At 44.2% G+C, this 15,028-nt stretch overlaps 1 protein-coding gene across 1 annotated transcript in view; it reads left to right on the forward strand.

Moving 5' to 3' along the window:
* The first annotated feature begins 450 nt into the window (after positions 1-450).
* LOC309496214 (putative C-type lectin domain family 20 member A) overlaps positions 451-15,028 on the forward strand; it is a 32,404-nt gene continuing 17,826 nt past the window's right edge. The window contains exon 1 of the mRNA XM_082166170.1: positions 451-585. Coding sequence (XP_082022296.1) covers positions 552-585 — 34 coding nt within the window. The 5' untranslated portion in view covers positions 451-551. The remainder of the gene's footprint in view (positions 586-15,028) is intronic.

A 15,028-nucleotide genomic window follows, 5' to 3' on the forward strand; every position in this document is an offset into this window, starting at 1 on the left:
ATGAGGTTTAATGGGTTTAATTCTTTTAATTTATTATACTGGTTTGAAACTTTTTTTCCCCTTTGTAACACAAAATGAGTTATCATGTCAATACAGCATGTCCCTTAAAACAGTTTTCTAACAGAACTTTCTGTAACATACAGCACATGTATATCTGTTCTCAGAAATGTATTGTAGGTTTTTATAACCCATTAAAGCACATATCAAAAGCTTGTATTTCGTTGTGGGTTTCAAAAGACTGATGGAGAACTACATTATGTGTACTTACTAGGCACTAACCATTTACATTTTTGAATAAAGAGTAAGCAAAGTCCAAATGTAAATTAATCACCTGTCCATGTCCATTTTGCATCTGAGGAAAGATGATTTACATGAAAGGTAATGTATAAAAATATGTGTAGGGATCATTCATTCATGTTGCAGGGGTCTAATCAGGAGTCTTGTCTTATATTAAACTTACAACCCTGACTCATGTTTCTTTAACTGTGTTTGTCATTATTCTAGTTGTTTCTACTGTTTCAGGCTCCATACATTCTGTAAATCCATCAACAATGGAAAGGCTGTTTCATGTGCTTTTTTTTCCAGGTGAGTATTCTTTTTTTTTTTTCACAATGTTTTGTGTGTGCATGTGTATATGCCTGTTATAACTGGAAAAATAAAACAGAATCCCAGATTTGTGCCTTGACACAATCCATTCTCACAGGTCTACAGTTGCCAGTTTTTGCTCTGACACTGTTTAGAATAGTGTCACGTAACTACTGTTTATCAGTCTAAAAAGAGATGAGTGATGCAGAATAACCAAGATCTAAGAAGACTTTAATGAAACAGAGAAATAAAAAGCACACTACACATTAACATAAACGTTAACACAGGATACAGAACTAAGAAATCAGAAGGTTTAAATACACTGAGATTGATCACTAATGAAACAGGGAACAGGTATGTAACTAATCAGAAACCATGGATTCATGAAACATTCGTATGCCGCCAATCCAAGCATACAAATCAGGGCCGTCGCCAGAACAAACCAAATGGGGGGGCATTTCATTTTCATAGGGGGGCACACTTTTTTTAATGATCTGAGACAGACCAAAACAACAACCCATATTAGGCTATAACTAAAATAGACCACAATAGTCTTGTTTTGTTCATTTATTCAAATAAAATACTTCACCGTATGATCTCAACGTCTCTGTTTATTTTCTCTGAACATTTCCATATTTAGCTAGTAGCCTATTTTTTTTTTGTTGCATTTTTCGTCACATACACAACACGTTACAATGTTACAATGTTTACATTGTACTGGTAGTATACAGTTTTTATTATTGCTAAACAAAAATTTCAATTCCATTCTTGTGATTTGATTCCGATTTTGATTCAATATCGACTAATTTGGATACATGTTTATTTTAAATTTTATTTAAAAAAATAATCTCGACCTAATGCTCTAAACATAGAGGGCCTAATCTGCTGGTATTATTAAAGATTAAAAATAACAAATTAAATTAAATATAATGCAGTTTTTGTTATAATAACAATTATTTAATGGCATAAGTAAAAATATAATAAATATGTAATATAGTGCTCAGCAAAATCTCCTCTCTAGCTATTTTTTCTATTCAATTAACATGCTATGGTCATTAAATGGCTTTTCCTGAGGTAAATGTAACGTTATGTGACATAATTGTTCTCCTGCTGTTATATTGACCTCTTTCCGTGGTTGAAAAACACTAATTGGTCGATATTATGTATACTTTCGGTAAGTTGTACTGCATCTTTAAATAAAAAAGTAACAGATGATCGGTTCACGTGCACTTGAACTGAGGCGCTCAGTGATCTGTCACGTCACATTTACAAGCGCCAAAACGTATTTTTGTCTGAATTTCGTAATAAAATTGACGGAATCTAAGAGCTGAGAATTAGTTTTTATATATATACTTACACACAACTGCATATTGTAATTTGAATAAATAAAAGTACTAACACAAAAATAACATATTGAAAGGTGTGCTGCTGGAGACTTGCCATTGGCTGTTGTATTTGAATAATTGATGAGGTAGGTCTTTGCAAGGTTTGGGCGCTGTTTTGGGATGTTTTAACAGTCCTTTATGAATATAATTATATTTCAAGTTACCTTCTGTGCAATAATGCGTTGAATAATTAATTTTCTGAATCATTTCTGAAGATAATGTGTTATGCATTTCTAGTGTTACCGTTGTAGTGATTACTGTTCCTGTGAGATAAGTTTGTAATGAAAATGATCACAGGTAATAACGAATGAATAAATCAAGCTTGTCATGTGGTCGTTAGGGGGGCACAATAGGTCATTTTGGGGGGGCACTGCCCCTTGGCGACGGGCCTGATACAAATGATCATACTTTAATCAGTGGTGAAAGAGAAATTTATTTTACTCCAATGTATTATATACAGGTTGGGTGCTGGGCATGCTGATTTTACAGTGGACAATTTAAATTGAGCAGTGTAACTTTTATGTTTGGTTGACTGCATTTATGTTTGATGAATAATGGCTGAAATGTTAAGTTAGCAAAGCTAGCATACCTATTTATTTTCTTTCTTTTATATGGTTAGTTTTATTCAGTTTTTCTCCGTTCACAGAAGCACTGCAGGTGCGTGATGTGACGATGTGTGAATCCTCAAGTTCTGTTGCGTATGCTGCTCTTTGTGCATATAAAGCTAAATACAAACAAACAAAACATAAAAATAACATTTGTTGTATTATTTTTAATTGGTCACAGACACCCATCTATTCTAATTTAATTTAATTTTAATTTAACATTCTAATCTTGTCATTTATTGTTTAATGATCAATTAATTAGCTTCAGTTGTCGAATTTAAATGAAAAACATGCTCTCATTACAATTCTCCACCTGATTTACTATGCCTCACGCAAGTTCACTCTAACTTAAAAACTGTTAATTGTAGCATTTTTTTTATTTTTTTTATTAACTGATGAAATGAAGAGGCAAGTGAGATTTTCCCAAAATAACTTTTTAATGTTTGTAAAACAATTTGTTTAAAGCAACACTATGGGCCCTATTTTAACGATCTGAAACGCAAGTGTCAAGCGCAAAGCGCAAGTAACTTTGTGGGCGGGTCTCGGCGCTGTTGCTATTTTCCCGGCGGGATAAATGACTCTTGCGCCAGGCGCAAATCTAAAATGGGTTGGTCTGAAGTAGCTTCATTATTCATAGGTGTGGTTTGGGCGTAACGTGAAATAAACCAATCAGAGCATCATCTCACATTCCCTTTAAAGGGATAGTTCACTTTGAAATTAATTTTTGGTATGTTTTAGCTTACCTCAAAGGCATCCAAGATGTAGGTGTCTTTTTTTTCGCAGTAGTTTCAATTTTGATATTTTTAGGTCAAACCGTTCTTGTCTGTCAGTCATATAATGCAGGTCTATGGTCACTGTCTCAAAACAGCATGCACAGAGTCCAAATTAAACAATTCCCCATCGTCCAAATTAAACAATTCCCCATCGTAAGTACACATTGATGGCCTAAGACACGAAACGAGCGGTTTGTGTGAGAAAACGAACAGTATTTATATAGTTTTTGTCCTCTTGTAAACACACACACCCAAATGATCAGAGGTGCTTCGGTCTGCGCAAGCGCCGGAAAGCGTCAGAGGGCGCGGGCGCTTCGATCTGCGCAAGCGCCGGAAATTATCTCTCGTGAATCCACACTGTCTATTACTATTATTATTATTATTAGGCTAGTAGTAGTAGTAGTATCATTGACTGCACCCTTATGAGTAGTACACATAGTTTCACATTGGTTTGACTAGCAGCTGCTTAGTATAGGCTACACATATCTTCTCTTCTTATAACATATCTTATAACTCTCTCATGTAAAACCATTCTTACCAAATATATGGTGCAGAAATACATTTTATTGCTCATTTCATGTAATGCCAGCTTTACAAATACAAAGGACACATACAAAGACGTTGTTCACATACCTCCGTTGGATGAGAAAACACCATAGGCACAGCTGATGATGTCAGTACTATGCGATCCTCTCCTTGGTTTATAAAATCATCAGGGGAAAAATGATCGCTGCAGACCCTCCTCAACTTTAGTACGTTTATGGGTGTGTTGATATCCAGCCGAAGAGCGATCAACCATAACTTCAAGAGGGAAGGATTATAAATTGGGAATTCGTGAAAACTCACCACTCCCGGATGAGTTTGCGCGAGCATACGAAATTGTTTTCTTTTACGTCGGTTTAAACATCCTGGATAAGCGCAAATTAGAACCATTTCGATTAGCCGTCTTACCTACAATCTCTGTTCTGTGTAAACAATGAGTGACGTACACGCGCGAGAGATTATTTCCGGCGCTTGCGCAGATCGAAGCGCCCGCGCCCTCTGACGCTTTCCGGCGCTTGCGCAGACCGAAGCACCCGCGTCCTCTGATCATTTGGGTGTGTGTGTTTACAAGAGGACAAAAACTATATAAATACTGTTCGTTTTCTCACACAAACCGCTCGTTTCGTGTCTTAAGCCATCAATGTGTACTTACAACGGGGAATTGTTTAATTTGGACGATGGGGAATTGTTTAATTTGGACTCTGTGCATGCTGTTTTGAGACAGTGACCATAGACCTGCATTATATGACTGACAGACAAGAACGGTTTGACCTAAAAATATCAAAATTGAAACTACTCCGGAAAAAAAGACACCTACATCTTGGATGCCTTTGAGGTAAGCTAAAACATACCAAAAATTCATTTCAAAGTGAACTATCCCTTTAAGAGCAGATGCGCTTTTTCCATAGCGGATTGCTATTGTAACGGCGGATTTGCCAGGCGCGCCAGGAGCGCTTCACAGCCAATGAGAGCAACACTCTCGTCACGGCCGTAAAAGAGAGAAGTTACATTGAAATGGAGAAACCCACCCAAATTAACTTCGGTTAAACAGGCGTATGATAATTTGGGTAAATGTGTAAGCTAGATGTATGCTTTTATAATAAATTGTCTGTCTGTCTATCTATCTATCTATCTATCTATCTATCGTAGTAATGTATGATTTGCAAAAAATGAAAACTGCTGCTTCTGTGTAGATGAGAGAATCAAAGTGTATGCGCGTTGTGCACACGCTACATTGATTATGGCCAAGCATGCGCCCTTAAAATAGCATATGAATAACATGCACAACGCGCCACTGACTTTAAACTATTTTTTCCTGGTTAGTGGCGCAATTGTTTTCTAAACCTGCAAAATAGCATGAAGGAACGTTTGCGCCGGAACACGCCTCCTCTTTGCGCTGAACCGCCCCCGGGAGCGCAAGTGTATTTCCTAACTTACCGACGTGCTTCTGTGGAGGGAAAAGTCTGCTTTGCGCGGGTGCAAAATAGGAATGATACATGCGTCGGTGTACAAAGTCACTTGCGCTGGGTGCAAGATAGGGCCCCATGTATTTTTTCAACCTTCAAAATATATTTCCAAGACCCTTGTGATGGTACATCGACTTACAATAGGTTGAATGACACGTCTGCCATAGCCTGACGGGGTTTGTATCACTTTTACAGGCACTATGTAACTTCGGGGTTCGGGTAGTAACCCGAGCACAAAAAGAACTACAAAATTCGACTGCTTTACGGCATACGTCACTTCCCCCACCACTTCCTCAAATTCGGACGTGAGAGGCCAAACAGCGTTTGTTTTCCGGCTTTCGTGTTTTTGTCATGGCCAAAGCAGAATGCCAATGGGACAAAAAAAAAAATCAGAAGTAAGATTATGTCTAAACGGCGTGTACAAGTTTGGTAGAGGCTACATTCTTGCAAGCAAGTTTTTTTTTTTTTTTTTTTTTTTTGCACACCTGGCATCCCCCTCGAAATGGTTCTCATTCGCGCTTGAATATATTCAACACTATAAAATCTGACGAAATACAATACTCTTTTTTTTTTTACAATTATCTTATATTCCCTAGCCATTTTTAATAGGATGGACAGTTGAAGGAACCCAACCTCGGTATACTTAATAAATATATTTGCTGCTTCTTGGCCTACTAAAGTGTTCCTGCAACCGGAGTGTTCTCTGGCTAGCGTGCAGAACAGCGGAGTTTGTATGGACAGAAGTGCATGCCTGAGCTTGTATTTTGGGCAAGCTGCGTTGCTTTGACATTGTGGAAAATAGAATAGAATAGGTAGAGGGGAGATATCTTGAAGAGACATCACCCAGAGAGGAGAGCAGGTCTCCTAAGTTCTCAATCTTTCTCATTATACCAATGACTGCAATGAAATTAAGACAATTTTACCAATCGCACTGAGATATTTAAAATGATACCAAACATGAAAAGGAAAAACAATAGATTCACAAGATACCTCATATGTGATATATAGACAATCTCAGTGAACTTTTAGTGACTTGAGGAGGGAGAGGGGGGATACATATATAAACAAGGAGATAAGTTTGGACAAGACAATATCCTGTGCTCTTTCTTTGCGATCTTTTGTCCAGGGTGTGTTTTATTGCTTTGTTACAGAGTGAGTTTTATCTCAGCTTAGCAGTAAAGCAGGCTACTTCATGACGATTATAAAGCCATCAACAGGTAACCAATCATCACCTGATCTCATTTCACTTTAGCTTTCTTTGCTGCTGCAGATGTGTTTGACAAACACACTGTCACAGCAGCCAAAAAAGGACAAAATATATATTAAGAGTTAAGAGCCCAACTAATGGAAACACTAATCACCGTTATGGTGACTTTAAATGTAAAACATTAGAGTTAAACCTCTGTTAATTCTCAATAAAAACTTTTGTAGACGTCTGACAGATATAAAGTCAATCTGATTAGTACTAAGTGAAGCTGGTAATGCTGTTTGTGGAGTTGTTTAATCCTCCTCTGCTGAGATCTTCACAGATTTAATGTCTTCTTTTCTCTTCAGTGGATTTCATCTAAGGCTGTGGCTGAAGTCAGTTGTAGTTCTTGTGTTTCTGCTCGGCTCTATTTCTGTTCTCTTCTTTTTTTCAGTGATTCTGCTTGTTTACAGCCTTATTAAGGCTGAGCAACACCATATTTAATATACACCGGTTTTGTGGCTCAGATAAGACCCAGTTCTGTTTTATTTATTTTGCTCTTGGCTGACATGTGGCCAGAGGTGTAAAGAGGTGTCCTTCGGATGAGACGTAAAACCGAGGTCCTGACTATCTGTGGTCATTAAAAATCCCAGGATGTCTTTCGAAAGAGTAGGAGTGTAACCCCGGCATCCTGGCCAAATTTGCCCAGTGGCCTCTGTCCATCATGGCCTCCTAATCATCCTCATATACTGATCCCCCCCCCCCCCCCCCCCCTCTATGTAAAGCGCTTTGAGTGCTGAGAAAAACGCTATATAAATGTATAAATGTAATGAATTAAAGTCCAGGTTCAGAAAGTAAAAGTCCTCCTCAGTATTTTGTTCCAATCACCTGGATTTGCTAATTCAGCCAGGAGATAGAACTAATTAGTGAAATCAGCTGGCTGAGGTCATAGGTGGAATAAACATATGGCAGGACTTCTACTTTCTGCCCCTTGGACTATACACATCTGTGTGTAACACTAGTCATCAACTAAGGCACGTCTACATTAATCCGGATACATTTGAAAACGGCGTTTTCGTTTAGAAACGCTCTCCGTCCACACTAGCGTTTTCGGACGTTTCAGTGTGGATGAGAAAGTTTTTAAAAATGCCTGAAAACGTACTCGGTTACTAACGTAACCTCGGTTCTCTCTAGAGAGGAAACGAGTACTGCGTAAATCTTACGCTAGGGGAAAATCTCTTTTCCGCGAGATACTGAAGCCAAAAAATTATCCTTAATTTTGAAATAATGTAAAACGCGTTGCGGCAGCATGCAGACACAGGCGAGACGGCTTGTGCGCCTATTGGCTGCCCTGCGGCAACTGCAGCAGCCTATCGATAAGGCCCACTCGTGACGTCAGCTCCAATGCGTCACGTCCCGCCAGAATGGGCGTGGTCTAGGGCTATAAACATAGCTTCGAGAGGCTAGCTCACTGGTTTTTCATCGCCGAAGCGAACCAGAGCGTGTGCAGGCACGGCAAGATACGCAGTACTCGTTTCCTCTCTAGAGAGAACCGAGGTTACGTTAGTAACCGAGTACGTTCTCTTACGAGAGGTACTCTCGTACTGCGTAAATCTTACGCTAGGGGAAACAGTGTAAAACGCCGTGCATGCTAAGATCCAGCACCAAAGTCCCAAGGGCAAGTGCCCGGGCTCATATAGTACATGATCATAATGGACTCACAGAGAGCCCAGGAAAGAGTGGCTAGAATAGCATCATTCCTGTAATAATATAACATCTTATAAGGAGCAGTTATACTGATGATGTGTCGTACAGTCAGGGCGACCCCCGGCCTGGACTGACGAATATAGTGGGTCTTACACACTGCCCATAGAGCTGCGCGATCCAACAGCGAGCATTTGCTCAAGCAGTTTCAGTATTCTGGCCCGAACACATCAGGGCAGACAGTACCGATTTTAGACCGAAAGCAGCTTAGCCTGCAAGGCGGGAACCTCTAGGTTATAAAACCTTATAAATGTAGACGGGGAGGCCCAGCCTGCCGCCATACAGATATCTTGCAAGGCAATCCCACTAGACCAAGCCCACGACGAGGCCACGCCTCTCGTGGAGTGTGCTCTGACTCCAAATGGGCACTGTAAACCCTTAGAGGTATAAGCCAGCGCTATAGCATCAACTATCCAACTGGATAGGCTCTGTTTCGACACGGCAAGTCCCTTAGAACGTCCGTAGAGTGAAAACAAAGAGCTGCTCTGTCTGTCTGAAAACAGACGTGCGAGACACATAAGCTCTTAATGCTCTGACTGGGCAAAGGAAGCTTGCGTCTCCTTCCTCGTCAGAGACCGGTAAGGCTGACAGGGAATGACCTGCGCCCTAAACGGTGTGTTGAGGGATTTTGGAACATAACCGTGCTTAGGTTTGAGTATAACTCTTGAGTCATTAGGCCCAAACTCCATACACGTCGCGCTTACTGAGAGCGCGTGTAAGTCCCCTGTGCGCTTCACTGAAGCGAGAGCCAGAAGAAACACTGTCTTGAAAGACAGGTGTTTAAGATCAATCGTCTGTAAAGGCTCGAATGGGTCACCTTTCATGGCTTCCAGCACTGTAGAAAGGTTCCATACAGGGACTGAGGGAGGCCTGGGAGGATTCAGTCTCTTAGCTCCTCTAAGGAAGACGATGACTAAATCGTTCCTTCCTACTGACTGACCCAGCGTTGTTTTTGAGAACGCTGCTATGGCCGCCACATACACTTTGAGCGTGGAAGGGGTCCTGCCCTTGTCCAACAGCTCTTGTAGGAAGGAGAGAACCTCCGTCACCCCACAGTCTAGGGGCGACACGCCACGAGCTGTGCATCAGCTGGAGAACACTGACCATTTCGAGGAATAGAGACGTCGCATAGACGGAGCTCTAGCCTGCGTGATCGTGTTTAACACTCCGCTTGGGGAGGTCAGCGGGTACCCGTTGATGGCCCAAACATGAAGGGACCACAGCTCTGGGCGCGGATGCCAAAACGAGCCCTTGGCCTGAGAGAGGAGGTCCCTCCTCACTGGCACTGGCCATGGGGCAGTGCTTGCTAGCTGCATCAGAACTGGGAACCAGGGTTGGTTTTTCCAGAACGGCGCTACGAGTAGCACTGAGCATCCTTCTCTGATCCGTTCTATCACCTGAGGCAGGAGAAAGACGGGAGGAAAGGCATAGAGCGGGCGGCGGGGCCATACGTGAGCCAGCGCGTCCCTGCTCTTGGAGAAAAATTCCAGACAGTGAGCGTTTTCTTGAGACGCGAGCAGGTCTACTTCCGCTCTGCCGAATTTCTTCCACAGCAGCTGGACTGTCTGTGGGTGTAGAGGCCATTCGCCTGTCGGAACATTGTTTCTGGACAGTCTGTCCGGTCCTACGTTCAGGAGCCCTGGCACATGCGCTGCTCTCGGCGAGAGCAGGTTGCGCTGAGCCCACACCAGGAGGCGTTCTGTCAGCCTGTGCAGGTTTCGGGACCTGAGGCCGCCCTGGTGATTTATGTAGGACACCACTGACATGTTGTCCGAGCGGACCAGGACGTGGTGTCCTCGTATTTAGGGACAAAAACGCGTCAGTGCGTTGTCTACTGCCAACATTTCGAGGCAGTTTATGTGTAGAAGCTTCTCCCGTTCTGACCATTGGCCGAAGAACGGTCTGCCCTTGAGCAGTGCTCCCCATCCCAAGGTGGAGGCGTCCGTAGACACTACCTTCACACTCGAGGAAGTCCCCAGGCTAACACCTGATTGGTACAAGTCGTTTGCTTTCCCAGGTTTCAGAGCTGCGATGCATTTCTGATTGACCTTGAGACGAAGCAGACCGGAAGCCCACGCTCGGCGCGGTACTCGCGCTTTCAGCCAGAACTGTAGCGGGCGCATGCGAAGCAAGCCCAACTGAAGTACTGATGATGCTGAGGCCATGAGACCTAGCATCCTCTGAAATTTCTTGAGCGGGACAGATGCGCCGCAGCGGAAAGAGCTCGCTGCGCGCTGAATGTCTAGTACGCGCTCTGGTGACAGTCGCGCTATCATAGACAGCGAGTCCAGTTCTGTGCCCAGAAAAGATATTATCTGTCTGGGAGACAGAGAACTCTTCGCCCAATTGACCCAGATTCTCGAGGTGATCGAGCAAAATGGTCCTGTGCTCTATGAGCACCGAGTGAGATTGAGCTAGAATCAGCCAATCGTCCAAGTAGTTCAATACTCGCATGCCCTGTAGTCTGAGGGGTGCGAGCGGCTAGAGACAAGCCGAACGGTAGGACTGAGCACTGATATGCCTGGCCCTCGAAGGCGAATCTCAAACGTCGCCTGTGACGTGACGCTATTTGTATTTGAAAATATGCGTCTTTCAGATCTATTGACACAAACCAATCTCCTCGGCGAATGTGCGTGAGGGTTTTTCTGGTCGTGAGCATTCCGAACTGTTGCTTCGCAAGCACTCTGTTCAGTTGCCTTAGATCTAGTATGGGTCTGAGACCCCCGTCTTTTTTCAGTACCAGGAAGTATCTGCTGTATAGCCCTCCTTCACTCTGAGCTTGAGATAAAGGCTCTATGGCCCCTTTGCTCAACAGTTTCAAAATTTCGGCTCGAAGTAGGTGGTGCTACTTCTGTTTTTACCGTAGCTTCGACGCGCGTCACATAGCGGCGAGGGCGTCGGCGAAACTGTAGCGAATAGCCTCTTTCTATAATGTCTAGCACCCACTTCAAAACCCCCGGGTAGCCTTGCCCATATATCTGCACGAATGGCTAGGGGCTGAATGCGGAGCGCGCTCTGGTCGCTCAGCGACAGAGGGGCTTCGGTGTGCTGTAACATAAGCGTCGCGCTTCGAGGCAGGGGGCGCGCTGATAACAGCGGGCAGATTGCCCGCGCTCGACTCCTTTGCGGTGGTCAACCGAGAGGGGAGGGCTGGGCGAGTCCCGTAGGACCTGTCATGTCTATGTGTGAATGTGGGCGCGGGATAGCGGGCACATTTACAACACTGAGAGCATTGTCCGCCTGAGCAGAGCGAATGCACGTTGGTTTTGTTTTTACAGAAACCTTGAGATATGCGGAACGTAGTGTTTGTGGGCACTGGGCAGTGGGCACATTTACCACGTTTAATGCGCAATCGACCTGGGTCGATTTCATGTGCGCGAGCCCTGTGTGACGGGCTGTGTTTGTGTGTAGGAATTTCGTCTACATTCGTAACACCATCAGCCGTGGCCGGGACACCAGAAAATACACTCTTATGGGATTTATCTGGGTAGCCGTAAAAGCGGCGTTTGTGTGCAGGCAAGCGGGCTATTTCGCCGACTTGTTTACTGCAGAATACACTGGAACAGTCGCATTTACTGGAACTGAACGAGCGAGAAGTTGCCATAGAAACAGAAAGCGTCAACATGCTGGCGTTTGTTTGCAGGCGTGCGTGTATTACAGCAGGCTTGTTCACTGCAATATTGACATTTCCAGTCGTCTGAACTTCAGAGGCGGAAACCATAGAAACAGAGTTTGGGTGCAGGCGAACGGGTTGTACCACGCGCTCGTTGGCTGCAAAATACACATCTGCAGTCGCCTTTTCAGGGAACTGCCAGAGCGAGAATTGACGGCAAAAAGTGTGTTTTGCCGGTAGACCCGGGATTCGATCGCGGGTCTCTCGCGTGAAAATCTGACGATCTACCACTGGACCACAGAGGAAGACACATAGACATTCAGTAACGCGAGTATTATCAAAGAGCGTCAACATGCTGGCGTTTGTTTGCAGGCGTGCGTGCAAAACAACAGGCTCGCTCACTGCAATATTGACATTTCCAGTCACCTGAACTTAAGAGGGGAATGAGAAAAGTGTCAGGAGTGGAGGTCGGCCCGGCCGCAGCGGGGCTAAAAACACCCTTTTCTCCTTTCGCCAGTGACGCACGGGAACCATAGAAACGGTGTTTGGGTGCAGGCGAGCGGGTTGTACAGCGCGCTCGTTGGCTGCAAAATGCACATCTGCAGTCGCCTTTCAGGGAACTGACAGAGCGAAGCATTGGCGGCATAATATATCTGCCGTTAGACCGGGATTCGAACCCCGGTCCCTCGTGCGAAAAACCTAAGATTCCGCCACTGAGCCACAGGGGGGGAACACAAAGGTCTATAGATGCATGAGCATATAAAAGAGCGTCAACATGTTTTCTTCGGCGTTTGCTTGCAAGCGTGCGTGTACAACAGGCTCGTTTGCTGCAATATTGATATTTCCAGTCGCCTAATCAGGGAACTGAGTTGTCTTTTCGCCGGTGAGTGACGCGTGAATGGGGCGCAAGGGCAGGGTAGCTTTCTTGTAACGTAAAGAAAAACTAACCCCGATCGTCCGCTTCCAGCCTCCCTTGTGAACGGCGCAGTTTGCGCGGCTCGAACAGAGGGAGAGAGAAAGCTAGCCCCGTGACCGTCCGCTCCTGACATCCCCTGTGAACGGCGCGGTTTGCGCGGCTCGAACAGAGGGAGAGCAGGTATCATCCCCCAAGCAGGCAAGGCAAGCGGGCGCACCGGCGAGCTTTGCGGGTTGGGGGGGGCGGAGGAGCAGTCTCGGAGAAGGATGCCAGGTGAGTCCTCAGAGTCACCAGGCAGTAACTGGCTCGCAGTGAGGGCGGTCGCCGTCAGCGAGCGCGAGAGCTGCGTGATCCTCAGGAAAGGGGCGTCTTGAAAAAGACGCCCGGCTCTTTTAGTGCAATGAGAGTGTGTGTCGCGGCGGCGAGCACACACACATACACAAAACACAGTAGCAGAGAAAGGATATAACGCCGGATAGCGCAGCAGGAAGGCGACTGAAGGCGGCGCGGCCAGCGGCTTCAGAGTGTCGACTCGTCCCGCTGAAAGGCTTTTTCAGACGGCGCGGCTTCTCTCCGGATCCAGCGATGCGAGAGCTTCGCTGAAGAGATGAAAAATCAGTGAGCTAGCCTCTCGAAGCTATGTTTATAGCCCTAGACCACGCCCATTCTGGCGGGACGTGACGTATTGGGCGCGAAGCGCCCCCATTGGAGCTGACGTCACGAGTGGGCCTTATCGATAGGCTGCTGCAGTTGCCGCAGGGCAGCCAATAGGCGCACAAGCCGTCTCGCCTGTGTCTGCATGCTGCCGCAACGCGTTTTACATTATTTCAAAATTAAGGATAATTTTTTGGCTTCAGTATCTCGCGGAAAAGAGATTTTCCCCTAGCGTAAGATTTACGCAGTACGAGAGTACCTCTCGTAAGAGAACGCTCAATTCACCTTTACTGTGCATGTGTAAAACCCTACAAAAGCTCACTGATATGATTCAGATGGAAAAATAAATAAAGTTATCGCGCAATTCTTCTGACAGGATAATTTTATTTAGTAAAATATCTCACCATTCACTGATGCGTCCAGGTTGCACGCAGACACCATATGTTTGGTCTAAAACGCGACTGCTCTCATGTATCACCGCAGGACAGCAAATGTGAGTAGGCTAAATTCTGTCATCTTTGCAGGACTGTGATATGAAGAGTGTGCAATGTAGAATATTTTTTAGCAACAGTGTGAAAGTGAATAGCACATAACAGGCACAATACTGGTATAAACATGAATATCTATTGGTACAATATGCGTCACATGACTAAATTTACGTCATCGTTTTTAAATCCCTCCGGTTTCACAGTCCACACTACGACGCAAAAACGGCGTTTTCAAATGTATACGCTTTGGAGTGCGTTTTCAAAAAGCTTCGTTTTCATTAATAAAAACGCCATCTCAGTGTGGACGGAAGGCCAAAACGGAGAGAAAAAGATGCGTTTTCAAACGAAAACGTATTAGTGTGGACATGGCCTAAGTGAATGAAAACATCCTGCAAAGTTTTAAATCTGAAAGTGCACCGTATATAAAGTATTTTGAAGTCGACTCTGAGTCAATGAAATGAATCGTTTTTCAAACGAGTCATGAGCCGTTTCCTTGGGACGTCAAGACGAAACATTAGCATATTGCCTGCCCACTTATTGCACGCGCAGACACCAGGGAAAACTTGAACCCCCTCAGACACTGCAGCTGATTCCTGTGTGGATGCTGAGAAAGCATCAATGTCGAGAAGACGGCGCTGTGCTCTACAATGTGAAGGTAAAGCCAGTTTTTTTTTCACTGCCCAAGGATGAGCATGTGAAGAATCAGTGCTCAAAATTCATATTTAACACGATACCACAGCAGCATAATCCTAAACTTTTGCTGTGTTCCCTTTATTTTACTGACAACTGCTTCTCAAATCTCCGAGTTCAATGCAGGATTCGCAAACCGCTTGCTCTTGAAAGATGTGTTCAAAATACTTAGTTTTGAGTTTTATATTGTGTTGGTCTCCTGCTAACTGGTTAACTTACATAATACTGTCTTACTGAAAAACTTCTGCTAATCAGTTGTGGGCCACTATTACCTAAAACTCTGTCTATTAATGCAGATCGTCTGTCGTTCTTACCACTTTGAGAAAAGATTAAACATGGAGAAAGATTAGTTTTACCAAC

This window comes from Leuciscus leuciscus (genome assembly GCF_965113295.1).
Source record: "Leuciscus leuciscus genome assembly, chromosome: 4".
NCBI lineage: Eukaryota > Metazoa > Chordata > Actinopteri > Cypriniformes > Leuciscidae > Leuciscus > Leuciscus leuciscus.